The 12,695-nt window shown below is 54.1% G+C and overlaps 6 protein-coding genes across 6 annotated transcripts; 1 reads left to right on the forward strand and 5 right to left on the reverse strand.

The window, feature by feature from the left end:
- Window positions 1-155: 155 nt before the first annotated feature.
- On the reverse strand, window positions 156-1,131 carry MONBRDRAFT_7742 (uncharacterized protein; the record flags this gene model as incomplete). Its single annotated transcript, XM_001745336.1, has 4 exons — window positions 156-303; window positions 396-490; window positions 597-774; window positions 1,012-1,131. Coding segments are annotated over 4 exons (541 nt in total), but the record flags the coding sequence as incomplete, so codon positions are not given.
- A 454-nt stretch (window positions 1,132-1,585) lies between these two features.
- Window positions 1,586-1,948, reverse strand: MONBRDRAFT_21467 (uncharacterized protein; the record flags this gene model as incomplete). Its single annotated transcript, XM_001745337.1, has 1 exon — window positions 1,586-1,948. The coding sequence occupies one exon, from the start codon at window positions 1,946-1,948 to the stop codon at window positions 1,586-1,588; it is 363 nt and encodes a 120-aa protein (XP_001745389.1).
- A 235-nt stretch (window positions 1,949-2,183) lies between these two features.
- On the reverse strand, window positions 2,184-4,627 carry MONBRDRAFT_16819 (uncharacterized protein; the record flags this gene model as incomplete). Its single annotated transcript, XM_001745338.1, has 12 exons — window positions 2,184-2,346; window positions 2,453-2,507; window positions 2,627-2,762; window positions 2,859-2,956; window positions 3,076-3,175; window positions 3,302-3,433; window positions 3,547-3,726; window positions 3,831-3,935; window positions 4,037-4,106; window positions 4,193-4,256; window positions 4,363-4,432; window positions 4,514-4,627. The coding sequence occupies 12 exons, from the start codon at window positions 4,625-4,627 to the stop codon at window positions 2,184-2,186; spliced, it is 1,287 nt and encodes a 428-aa protein (XP_001745390.1).
- A 460-nt stretch (window positions 4,628-5,087) lies between these two features.
- MONBRDRAFT_18889 (uncharacterized protein) lies at window positions 5,088-6,719 on the reverse strand (the record flags this gene model as incomplete). Its single annotated transcript, XM_001745339.1, has 7 exons — window positions 6,517-6,719; window positions 6,368-6,419; window positions 5,894-6,232; window positions 5,752-5,765; window positions 5,480-5,613; window positions 5,300-5,358; window positions 5,088-5,198 (listed from the first exon to the last, which is right to left on the reverse strand). The coding sequence occupies exons 1-7, from the start codon at window positions 6,702-6,704 to the stop codon at window positions 5,088-5,090; spliced, it is 897 nt and encodes a 298-aa protein (XP_001745391.1). The 5' UTR covers window positions 6,705-6,719.
- Window positions 6,720-7,405: 686 nt separating this feature from the next.
- On the reverse strand, window positions 7,406-10,281 carry MONBRDRAFT_16766 (uncharacterized protein; the record flags this gene model as incomplete). The annotated part of the gene is made up of 12 exons (XM_001745340.1): window positions 7,406-7,618; window positions 7,742-7,859; window positions 7,938-7,999; window positions 8,074-8,163; window positions 8,297-8,403; window positions 8,485-8,701; window positions 8,886-8,953; window positions 9,340-9,433; window positions 9,558-9,635; window positions 9,785-9,856; window positions 9,964-10,068; window positions 10,207-10,281. Coding segments are annotated over 12 exons (1,299 nt in total), but the record flags the coding sequence as incomplete, so codon positions are not given.
- Window positions 10,282-12,238: 1,957 nt separating this feature from the next.
- On the forward strand, window positions 12,239-12,571 carry MONBRDRAFT_24935 (uncharacterized protein; the record flags this gene model as incomplete). Its single annotated transcript, XM_001745174.1, has 1 exon — window positions 12,239-12,571. One exon carries the CDS (start codon window positions 12,239-12,241, stop codon window positions 12,569-12,571), a length of 333 nt encoding a protein of 110 aa, XP_001745226.1.
- Between the last annotated feature and the right edge of the window lie 124 nt (window positions 12,572-12,695).

The raw sequence follows: 12,695 nt of genomic DNA on the forward strand, positions 1-12,695 counted from the left end.
CGAGGAATAAAGTGGCGAGAGGTGTCAATCAACACGCCGCGATGAGCAAAACGTGGGGCGTCTACCGAGAACAGAGGGTAGGCACAATGACACAGGCGTCAAGGCGGCAAAGAACCATGCGCTTCTACTGGTACTATGCTGGCGCGAGGGCACACCATGAATGAACCAGGGGGCACCGCGAATGACCACTGTGCCGTCCACACGCTGCTCCATGAGCTGTTGCAGCGAGGTCAAGGCGTGCATGGCGCCATATGCGTTGTTGGCAAGGATAGTAACGGAAGTGGTTTGGCCACTGGTGGTCATCTACCGGTGGCCGACAAGTGAAACAGGACCATCGGGTGCAATGAGGGGTGAGCTGGGAGCATGGTGGGCTGCAGCATGTAGCCAGCTCTGACCTCAAGGCTGTAGGAGTTGTTCGTGTTCTCATTGAGGGTCAGATCCTGTGAGTCGAGCTGCACCTGGACGCTGGTCAATGAGGACGTTGCGGGCACTGGTTTGTGGCAAAAAAAATTGGCGCGATCATTGAGTGAGGGGCGGCAAGGGCCTGTGCCTGGTTCGCTGCGGCGGGGACGGTTTGGACGATTCTAGCAGCCTACCTCCGTGGGTATGGTCCGGGCCAAAGACCAAGGTTTTGTTGCCGATTGCGGCGCGAAGACGACCAAACGCCGCGGTCACTTGGTCGTTGGTGTTGCCGTTCCCGCTCAGTGCAAGGTTGCCAACCGTCACGACCTGAGTGCCGTTTTGGAAGTAGGAGGGCTTGGGCCAAGGCGTAGTCTAAAAAGGCGCGCAAAGACACGTGAGCTGCACAGAGAGGTGACCGACGACACTCGGGGTACGCAGGTACGGCCAATAAAGAGCGTTGCTGGGCAGATCAAACGCGCAGACACTCAAGGGAGGCTGGGGACAAGGGCCAGGGCGGTAGCACCTCATTTGACTGGATCAGCGTTCGGGGAAAGACAAATCCATTGGCAACACCTAAGAATATAGCATCCGCACACGTGAATCAGCTACCCGCTCCCATCCTTGTCCTGGCGAGTTGCGAGTCGTAACCATGCAATGTAACCCACCCAGACAAGTGCTAGCCACCAGTACCAAGGCCGCCAGGACCTTGGGCAGTGGGCACACCGCCATCAATCCGATCTTGACAGTGAGCGAATGAGAGAGAGAGAGAGAGATTTGCGCGCGCGCGTGTGTGTGTGAGTGGATGAAAAGTGGAGGACTCCTCTTAAACATACGCTCTCTGTTGATGATTTTGTCATCATAATCACTGTTCTGCTGCTTTCATAGTCTGGCTCTCTGTGTCGCAAGAGTGCTGTGCGCTCTGCATGCATGGATGGGATGGGCTGAGGATCGTTTTTGAACGGGGGAAGAGAGGAAGGGGGTTTGTCTTCATGGGCGATTTGGATTTTCGATTGAGCGGCAGAATGCAGCCGATACCGTATCATCACGCTTCATTCACAGCCGGACGGTTTATTTATAACGCTCAGCGTTTCTCATGTTCAGACAAGGCTTTGCTATCAAACCCAAGCATTCAAACGCAGCTCCTAATAGAGGCTGCAAAAGTCAAAAGGAGATCGCTCCAGATTTACTTGCTGCTGGTGTACTTGGTGACGGCCTTGGTGCCCTCCGACACGGCGTGCTTGGCCAGCTCACCGGGGAGCAAGAGGCGGACGGCAGTCTGGATCTCGCGGGACGAGATGGTGGACTTGCCGTTGTACTTGGCCAGACGGGATGACTCGTTGGCAATGCGCTCAAAGAGGTCGTTGACAAACGAGTTGAGGATGGACATGGCCTTGGAGGAGACACCAGTATCGGAGTGCACCTGCTTCAGGACCTTGAAGATGTAGATCGAGTAAGACTCCTTGCGGCGCTTCTTGCGACCCTTCTCGCCGACGGCCTTGGCCTTGCCGGCCTTCTTCTCGCCCTTCTTGGAAGCCTTGGGGGGCATGATGTCAGTTCTTCGTGTCTAAAGTTGACTGCCGTTTGCGCTGGAAAATGCCTCACTTGGGCAAATGCTTTCCACGACCTGAAGAGCCATCAAAATCGCCTTTTGGAGCCAAAATGTTTGTCTGTCTGGTTTTAAAAAAGTCCCCTCAATAAGTCCCCTCTGAAAGTCGATTTTCTAAGTTTTATGTTGCGTGCGAACGCAGTGAAATACGAATTTTTCTTTCATTCTTTTTTGTTCATGTGCTTGGAGCTTCGGTAGGAACTGTCGTCGCCGGGCTTGGATCAGTTGGTGATGATTTGGACGCCGCCGACTTGCGGGCCCGATCGGGGCGGTTGCCTGCAGCGCGACTGCGGCGTGGTGGTCGGTGCGAGGGATGATTTGGCGTCCACGGACCCAAGCTATGCACCCCAGTCCCAAGCACGAGTGAGGAGGGATGCAACACTGGGGCCAAGCCACCCTAATTCTACTTTGGATGTTTGGCAAAAGCAGCACACACATACACACCTATCCTTGCCCGCATAAAAGTCCATGGGATAGGTCGCTTGCCACGAGACGCCGTCTAGACGGAAGAAACATGTGTTCAGAAGCATGAGCTAGCGGGTCAGGTCATTCGCAATCCCCAACCAGGTGAAGCGGAGAAGAAGCCGGCGTGGCTCGGCGCCAGAAGACGGCACGTACTGAGGCAGACAGCCGCCTCATAAGGGTTGAGTAGAGGCCGGGGAAAGGCAGTGCCCCAGTCAATGGAGAGGCGCGGGCAAGCAATTTGGATCCACGCGCCCACGTCCTCAAACAAAGCCAGCTTGGAGGGGAAGATCTGCGAGCAGGAGACAATGCAGCGCAATCAGAGGCAAGCCGAGCCCTGGAGTCTCAAGCGGGCAAGCTCCGGGAGAGAGAAGGCCTGGACACGTACCTCGGAAAGCAAAACGACAATAAAGTCTTTCCCAGCATCCCGCAGCAACTTTTTGAGCGATTCAAGCACTGCCGGGCTGCCTTGCCGGCCCAACGTGCCTACCCAAGGAGCGCAGCGCACATGAGACTCAGACACGTATACCGGCTCGGCCAAAGCATGGTGCATTCATTCGGGACCTCGTGTGCACCGAAAGCGCCAAGTCGCTTTACCAACATACCTAAAACAATACCAAAACGTGTGGCCTGACGAGCAGTTTCAATGGCGTGCTGGCGATTCTGATGCATTTTCTCAGTGTCATAGCCCTCACGGCTCAGCACCTGGTCCCGCGCATATTGCCAAACAGTGAAGAAGATAAATAAAATGAAAAAAAAAACAGAATGGCCGCATAGACTTCAACCCTGGAGTCAAAAACACGGTCCTTCCTTGCATATGAATACACCGACCTTGGCATAAGGGTCGTAGCGGTAGGCTGCCAAGGCCGGATTAGCAATCATGATCGACTCGAGGTGGAAACGACCATCACCGAGGTACACCAAGGCATCCACGTCCTCGGCGATGCGTGGTGAGGTGCAGCCCTAAGCGTAGCCCACGACATGTCATCAGCAAAAAAAAAAAAAGCCGCTAAGCCAAAGGTCGCGTGCAGACTAGGCACAGTATCGCATCCCGGTGCCATCCAGCAGCCCTTTACCAAGATTTCGCCGGGGGACAGAGGATGTGCTCGTGGAATGGTGACTTTGTAACCAGCTGCCTCCAACTCCAACCGACTGCTCTGCAGCGTGGACACAAATTGAACGGTCGAGACCAGTGCCAGGTGGCTCTGTGGAGCAAAGTTGAACTTGACCGTGTCTAGAAAGTGTTTCATGTCAATCTTGGAGAAAGTGTGGTGCAAACAAACAAACAAACAAACAAGGAGATCAACAGACCGCTCAGCATTTCTCAACCCGAAAGCGACCATGGGGAGGCGGGGGGCACCTGAATGTCGACAAAGACATAGAGCATGTTGATCGAGGTCCGGTCAATCGGCACCAAGCAGCTGTGACCGTAGTGAATCAAAAAGTCTGCCCCCAAGGCACGAGCCTGACAGGATCCGAAGGGCACCACAACAGCGACCGAGGTGAGACGTGCCCTTGAATGCCGACACATGCACATGAGCTTGAGGAGGGCCAAGACCCACACACCGAGTAGTCATCGACACAGCACGCCCCGTAGGTCACATCCCCCATGATGAGTGTCTGTACGCCGGCAAACCTGCAACATCCGAAAAGAACAAAAGTGATTAAGCCTGTGGTATCTCTTTCGACCCTGTCTTCTGCCCATCAGGGCGCCGATCGTACTTTTGCAAGATGTCCGCAATTGGACACGCAAAGATGAGCAGTCCTTCGGGAAACTGCAACGCCACTGTTGCCCATAAAGTGATTCATGAGGGGTTAGCCATGGCATGTCCTCTGGGGCCATGTGCGCCAAAAGAGCTAGATGGTACGAGGCCTGTGCATGCCCGCCTGACCTGTCTTGGCCTGCTTCTGCTGCAATCGCCAGATGGACTTTTCAAGCTCAAAATTGTAGTTGCCCGGCAACTAGCCATGCATGTTCGGAAATAGAACAGCGTGAGTGCCCAGAGTGGCAAGACATCAAGACCGGCCTTGCTCGAGAACTACCTGAGCAATGGCTTGCTGGAGCTCCACGTTCTCGGTGATTTCTGGTGGCACTTGCTGTTGCACTAGCGCGCCGACCCGACGCGGCGTGCGCTTGCTGGCTATCGGACAGAGCATGTGCTGGAATTGAGCATGGGATAGCGACCACCAAACACCCAACCGCATCGGGCCAAAAACTCAAAGGCTCGATGCGTGCAACCCTCGAGTCTGCCTGACCGCCATCGCGCCATTCGAACACAGCCGAAGACTCGGCTTAGGCGTACCAACAATCGTTCCCTCTGGACCGGCACCTGCAGCCTGCGCCTCGAGCTCGGATGCATGGCCAGTGCCCGCCACGAAGCGTTTTCTCGGTGTCTGTGCCATTGTACCCCGTGCCCTGATCAGACCAATGCAATGTCAGGGCGTTTGCTTCGAAAACGTGTTGATGAAGAATGACGATGCCGTGACTTGTGAACTCGCCACCACATGCACCATCGGGTTCAGAAAATCTGACGTCAGACAAATTTGGTCATGGAGGTTTTTTTTTTTTTTTTTTTTTTGAATTTTGAATTTTGATCAGATTTATTGTTCATGGCATTTAGCGGCGGCGGCTGACGGTCAGGACCTGGCCAAACTCCATGCTTTCACCGCCTGGGAGCAGCTGATCTTGGGCCACGGCCCCCGCTTCCACACAGACAAACTCCTTGTACTGAAAATAGTAGGGGACAGCACGTGAGTCAGATCGCGAGGCAATGCAGCTGAAAGTGCGCACCCAAAGTCGGACCAGCCTTCAAGGGTTTTGCGACAGACCTCCTCATCATCAAGATCGCCCATGGCCTTGGCCTTTTCAATCCAGGGGTTCCAAACAACTGTGCAGGGTTCGGTCCCACCAGTATTCAACAAATCATGAGCCATCGACAAGCCCCATGATCCGCCCACTGCTGATTTCCCACACATGGCCAACTCGGGCTGCTGAGGGACGAGACGTACCAGTGTCGGGCAAATTGGCCTTGGCAATCAGCATGTCTGTGGAAGGTGTGGCTGACGAGTGATCTTCCTTCGTGACCGGACGCGAGCGTGCCACATTGCGCACTGTGGTCGCACCCACGGCATTCATATAAATGCTATTTTTATTTTATTTTATTTTTTTTTTTTTAAGAGGGGGAAATGGTGGGTTGATAACGCTATGGGTGAGCACATGACCCTGTCGACGCGCGCCCCTCCAAAAGGGTGGAGCTCACCTGTCGACATTTTCGGCAAACGTAATGTCCTCCGCCTCTTGCTGGATCTCCTTTTGTCCTTGCAGCTGCCAAGCACAGCAGCGTCAGCCAGACAATGATTTACACCTCAGCAGCTGCAGCTCCGTGGCGAAAGGGGCAAGAAGGTGCAAGAGCGGCAACCCACCTGGTCGCGGTAGACATGACCCTGTAGACCATGCACGGCCACCTTGGAGATGTGGGGCACCCGGAAATAAGTGTGGAGCAGGGTTTTAAAGCCAAAGGCCTCCGTGCCGGTGTTTCGGATGCGAAGCGTGCACGTCAGGCGATGATCGCTGAGGGCCACGGTGTAGAGGAGCTCAAAGCCGTGGGGCCACATGGCCCGCGTTTCCTCATTGTCTGTCAGGCGGAAAGTGGCTGTCACATCCCCGGCCACAGTAGTGCCCGAGTCGCAGAGCTCCCACAGGGAGACACGAGCAAACCCATGGTTGGGTCCGAGCTTCCAGGCGCCAAACTCGGGGAAGACCTAGGATTCAACGGTTCAGAGAGCGTGACAGCAAGCAATACCGCCGCGGAGCAAGGTTCAGGGTTGAGAAACAGCTTGTATGAGCCATGGTTCACTGGGCAACAACGTGTCAGCCAGGAGCCGGTCGTCACTCACGAGAGGGATGCCTCCGCGAATCGCCTTCTTGCCATCCAGTACCGCCTTTGAGCTGGAGTGAAAAGCCGAGGCAACGCAACAGAGAGGATTCACCACACGTAAGACTCGCGAGCGAGCAGGGTACTTGTGCCTGCTGTTTGCGATCGCACCTGAGAAACAAAAACTCTTCGCTCTTGATGGTCCAGGAGGTGACAGTGGCACCATACAGGTGGACCGTGGCTTTGGCATCACCACGGCGCAGCTCAACCACAGGGCATGGATGACCACCCGTTCCAGTCACGGTGGTCTCAGTGACCCCGTCTTGCAGGGCCTTCTTTTGCGTCGGTGTGCTGGCCATGTTGAAAAAGTTTTGGTCTGTCATGCGTGCGGTTCCGATTGACCGTGAGCAGCCGCCCTCAAAGCAAGAGAGAAGAAGCAACATGTGGAACCAGGGCAAGAGGCAGAAGAGTGTACAGTGCACACAAGGAGCAGCCTGCGGATCATAGCTAGCCCTGCTGCTCCGAGCACGACCTCCAGCCCCTGCCCATGGGATCATGCCCCCAAAAGGCCGTACCTTTTGAATCAAAAACGCAGAAGCAGAAATTACTACAGATGATGACAATCGAAGAGACAGAGACAGAGAGAGAGTTCAAACAACAAGAAAAAGTTGGAGCCCTGCAATTTTTTGTTGTTGTTGTTGTTTTATGATGATCGGATTGCTCACAGCGTCCTCAAAAGTGGGAAAGAGGAGCGGGAGAGTGGGAGATGCACTTCATTGTATACACCAGCCTCAAACTCAGTCATCAATGGCGAGCATGGCAAAGGCGTTGCGCGGCGCAGCCGCAGAAGAATTGTCTTGGTCATCCTCATCGCTACTATCATTCTCATCGGAAGAGACGAGCGGCGGTGGCGCTTGAGGAGCGGATAGTCGGACATAGGCCGTGGGCTTGGCGGCAGCCGCCGCCGCCACTTCATTTTCCAAGATGGCAGCCGCTATTGATAGAGGAACGAAGAGACAAAGATGAGCTATTTGGCGTGGACGAGGAAACAAGTGGCCTTTTACTCGCAACACAAAAGTGTGTGCGCTGTTATCGTACCCAGGTTCTGATGCTGGTCCACAACGTCGGTGCCATATCGATCAAAATAACCCGGCGGCTTGATGGAAAGAACAATGCGTCCCTCGACTGCGTGCCGAAGGAGGTCGTTGGCAGCACGATAGACATCAGGCCGCGCCGCTTTTGCCGTAAAGTACTGGCGTGCGTAGGCCCAAGCCTACACATCAAAGATGTGAGAATGGATGAAGATCGTGGCGGCTCCCACGATGAACGAGAGAGGCCCGGCAAGTCGAGACCTAAAACAGAACAGTCAACGGACAACAGAGGGGCCAAATCGTACCTCGCAAATGTCCCACGGCGTCCACTCCGGGGCCTTCCGCTCCTCGTTCTTACCCTTGACGTCCATGAGCTCAGGGTGTTTAATCTTGAGCATATTGACCAAGTCAATGCGCTCCGCCCTGATGTCACATCGAACAAAAGCAAGTGAGAAATGGAGTCTCGCACGAGGTCCGCCTCACGGCGACAAGTGTACGCACACAAATCCAATGGGCGTGTAGGGGTCCCGCACTTGAGCCACGGGGTACTGCCCGGCCACAATCTGTACAACCAGCCAAGCGGCGTGGTCAGCTCTTGTCCAAAAAGACTTATTGGCCCACAGTGCAGCGCAGTGACGAAACTTGCCTGCAGAGGTCGTGGGACAAGGGAAGGAAAGATTAGGCCGGGACAATCGCACAAGCGAATGTGACTGGAAAGAAAGTTGGTCTACGTGGGCAAATCATGGTCGTGAGCGAAAAAAGGGAGACCTTGAACGTGGCACCCGGGCTTGATGATTGAAACAACAGCAGACGCAAAGTTTCTTTGCGGTATGCACAGCTGTCAGGCAGGACTGGCGCACCTGAAAGTGCTTGGTGTGGCCGGGAGTCTGGCTTGTTGAAACTACCGGGCGCTTGACCAAGCTATTGATGATGGTGCTCTTGCCAACGTTTGGTTGTCCAATCATACCTATGTGGATATTGCTTAATCAATGCGAGCGCCACTCTGAACCGGCTAAAACTGGCACACAAAAGGGATCACAGTGCGCACCAATGGTGATAAAGTTGGTATCCCGTTCGACGAGCTCGGGGCGGGTGGGGCAGTCCTTGCTTGCGTCAGCCTTGGAGGCCTTGGCAGCCGCGGCAAGTTTGCCGTCAGTGGCGGCAGCAGACTTTGAGGGAAAGTTGGCATCAAGCCAGTCCCGGTCCGCCGCATTGAGGCCCTGCTCAGACTCACGCTGAAGCAGTTGCTGCTCCGACATGTTGGCCTCTTCGTCAAAATCTGGGTCATCCACTATATAGCGGCCAGAGGGGATACACATGTGCGACAATCAGATGGCAAGGTGCTGGCAAAGGCATGGGGAGCCTGAGTAGCATCGCGCACCATCATCGTCGCTGTCATCCCCCACATCCAAGCTCAGAGCCTCTTCCCACTCATCCAAGTCTAGTCACAGCAATGCAAAGACCGCGTCCAAGTCGACGCAAACACCGATGATGATGAGGAGACCGTGCTGGCGAGGCTTGAAGCGTGTCAAGCAAGACAGAACCACAAAGAACGATGGATAGAGCGGTATAGAGGATGGGCGTAAGGCATGAGTTGATCGTGTTCGGGTTGGATCAGTACGTACGAGGCAACCCCAGGTCCCGCCAAGCAGTGATGAGCTGATCCAGCCCAATAGCTTGCCGCAACATGCGCTTGTGTTTGCGACGTGATTCTGGGTTGCTACAGGAATAGGATTGAGCCATTCACGGAGCGGAGATAATGTGAGCACCTACGTCTCATCCCTTCGCCATCTCAAGACATGAACGGGGGTTATACCCCCGGTACAAATCACCCGTGGTCTAGGACTCGTCGTCTCAGCCGGATGGCCTGCACAAGACACAACTCACCCCGACGTTGCAGTACGGAATGAGGTGAAGGTGACCACATATACGCCAGGAAAGGTCTTGATAAAGTATTCTTTCCAAGCCGTCGTGGTGGGCTCCCCCACAAGGTCACACTACGCAAGGGTGGCGACGCCAGCCCGTGTCGCTTATGAGTGCAAGAAAAGTGGGAAGGCTAGTTGATGGTAGCATCGCGATGCCACCCCAATCGGAAGCGAGGTCAGCCGGAACAAAGCCCACCTTGTTCAAAATGATGAGAACCTTGCGTCCCAGCTCCTTGGTCACGTAGTCGAAGAGGGCAGGAGAAAAGTGAAGCGGCTGCAAAACAAGGTTGAGTCGGGGGCAGCAACAGTGCAATGAGAAGGGGAAGAAAAGATAAATAACACGTCGAAAGCAGTCGTTCATCATGCACATAGGGCAAGGCTAGCGCAGGGCACGAGATGTGGCAGGGATTTGCATCAACATACCGCATAGCGAATATCAACGATGATAAAGAGTATATCTGAGACCTCAAGCACACGCCACAACTGACGCCAGGTCTGGAGTGGTCATGGTGGCCCCGGCAAGCATGAGAAGAGCAATCGCTGACCATGCACAACCGACTGGAGGACCGTGCGCTAGTTGGTTTGTCAGCAGAGGAACAAACCTCGAGATTCAGTTCAAAGTACGAGAGTTCGTCTTCGGCAAAGGATTGACGAAGACGGAAGAGATATTCCTTGAAACTACGCTCCTCCTTTTCCAGGACTTGCTCCTGGTCAGACAAAGAGGTTTGAGGGGCAAGACAGACAAGTCAGCCGAGCGGATAGCACAAACGGTGCTTTGGCTTGTGCGCGGATGTCGAGGGCTTTGCTACTGCAGGATTATTTCCGACTGAAATGAGGTGACCCACCTTGGTCTCGCCATAGGACCATTCGGGGCGTTTGGGGAAGTCTAGTGCTGAGCCTTGGCGATAGCACTGTTCGACGGAAATTTCCAGCCCCTCCCGCTGATGGTTTTCGACAACACAGCGGGCGATAACAAAGCATTAGCACGACGCACACGATCAATGATATGACGGGCAAAATTACAGGGTTGCCCAGGAGCCGGCAACCACCTCAAGACAACCAGGGTGCTGCTGTGCTGGCTTTGGCTGTACTTGACGTACCAAAGGGAGCTGTCGAATTGGACGCTCTTGGGCAATCTTCTTGTTGCGCTCAAGGTCTGCCCGAGACTCCTTGGCAAAGCGCAGCTTAAAGCTATTACAAGGGAAGAACGGGCGGGGTGATTGCGTTGCATCATGAGCAGTGGTGCCAGCATTCTAAAACGAGAGCGGGACTCAAGGAAAGGGAGTGCCTTGGGTTGGGAGGCCCAGGGTGTTGCTCACCGTTTAGGGTCCATTTGGGGCTGGGTGTTGACAGTATCATTCTCAAGGACGCCGTCAATGGTGGCCTCGTTGACACCTAGATCCACATCCTGTTCGCCCAAGTTGGATATCCGGTAAGTGAGATGGAGTACCTGACAAGGGAGCTGGAAGCACTGGGGACAAGACGTAGGCTCTAAGGGTTAGGGTTGCGCGGCGTGCTGACCATGCGGTTTCCACGAGGTCCACGGCGGCCTCCATCCTCAACCAACCGCGTGCCCAAGTCTGCCGACCCAGCGCCCAGAAGATGAGACGATGGGACCGGCACTAGATTGAGAGGGGGGGAGGCAGAACCAAAGAGAACAAACCCTCATTTTGGCGGCGTCGGTCGCGTTTGGCTTGCATTTGCTGCTTCTTTTGTTTTTGGCTGAAAGGTTTTTTCCGAGTCATGATACTGATTTCAACAAGTATGCACTGATCTACGGAAACCCCAAAAGCTGCATGCATGAGTGAGCGCTGCCCGCGTGCGCACACACGCAACGCATGCGGCGAGCTTGGTCAAGGCCTGCCGGCAGGTCTGCTCACCCCCTTGGCTTCTGCTTTTTTTTTGATTGAAGGGAAGAGTTTGTTGAGGAGAAGACGACCTGTCGTGTGTCACTGATTTAGTTGATGGTGGCAGCCACGCTGGGGACAAGCAGGAATGACCAAGTCGATGCACGGAAGGTCCGGGCAAGGCGGATCGAGAACGGAACGGAAAGGGCTCCCCAGAGAGAGAGGGAGAAATTGCAACAACAGCAAACAGGTTGCAGTGGCTTTGCATAACAAAAATGATGACATCCAAGACAGCCAATAATTATCTGACATTCAGATGGTTGGCAGTAGGCGAATGCAGTCGATGCTCCGGGCTCGAGCCAGGTGATCATCCCAAAATAGACGAGAGGCTTGGCGCAGCATCATGGGCAATTTGTCCTTACGCACGACAAAGTGTTGCAGGCTTTCTCAACGATGCCCCGCTCCACACCTGCACGCGCTCTTTGTATGTATGACAGCATGCCAAGACCCACACAGACGAACAAGCACACGTGTTTTTCGTGTGTTTTTCGTGTGTCCACACACACAAAGCGATACCCACAAAGACCTTGAAACCTGACCTCAGCGACTATTGGCCAGGCCAACACAAAGTCGGTCCTTTGCTAAGCCTGTTTATTCAAGTGCGCGGCGAATACGATGGTCCTGGCTACACTAGGCTCGACGACGGCCAGCTGGATCTGACACGATCGTTTCCAGGGGTCGGTTCGGAAAAGCAGATGAAATGGCAGGAAGTGTGTGTGCTGGGGCCAGCTGTAAGGATGATTGTTTTTATCGGCGAAACGACGAGCCACGAAAAAAAAAAAGAAAGCACTATGACCCTCACCCTGAGCGCGGACATGCTTCATATCCTCGCTCCTCCTACGCAACCAACAGGCGCAGCGACGTTTGTCGAAATGTGGTGGTGTGTGCTCAATAGCAATGTGCGGCTCCTTGAAATTGTTGTTTCCTCCCACCCGCGCGCAATTGCCCATTCTTATTTCATTGCGCTGTGATGCGTCATCGGCATTGTGGCGCCACCTTCTCTCTCTCTCTCTCTCTCTCTCTCTCTCTCTTCTCTCTCTTTCTATTCATTCTCTCTCTCTCTCTCTATTCATTCTCTCTCTCTCTCTCTATTCATTCTCTCTCTCTCTCTCTCTCTCTCTCTCTCTCTCTCTCTCTCTCTCCCTCTCTCTCTCTCTCCCTCTCTCTCTCTCTCTCTTGGTCCATTTTTGGGCCGCGTCTTACATCAAGTGGGATTGCATTATTGAGAAATGTACAGCATATGGACAGAATAGGACTTTTTCACTCTCTCTCAAATTTGTCCGCGTTCTGTCAAACTCTCTGAAACCCCTTCTCTTTAAGCTGAACCTACTCTCAATAGACTTTACTACCCATCTCTCCCTCTCAACCCGCTCACGCACCACGCGCTCTCTCTCCCTCCCTGTCTTCCACAAAAAGAGAGAGAGGTG

This window comes from Monosiga brevicollis, genomic scaffold (genome assembly GCF_000002865.3).
Source record: "Monosiga brevicollis MX1 MONBRscaffold_8 genomic scaffold, whole genome shotgun sequence".
Lineage (NCBI taxonomy): Eukaryota > Choanoflagellata > Craspedida > Salpingoecidae > Monosiga > Monosiga brevicollis.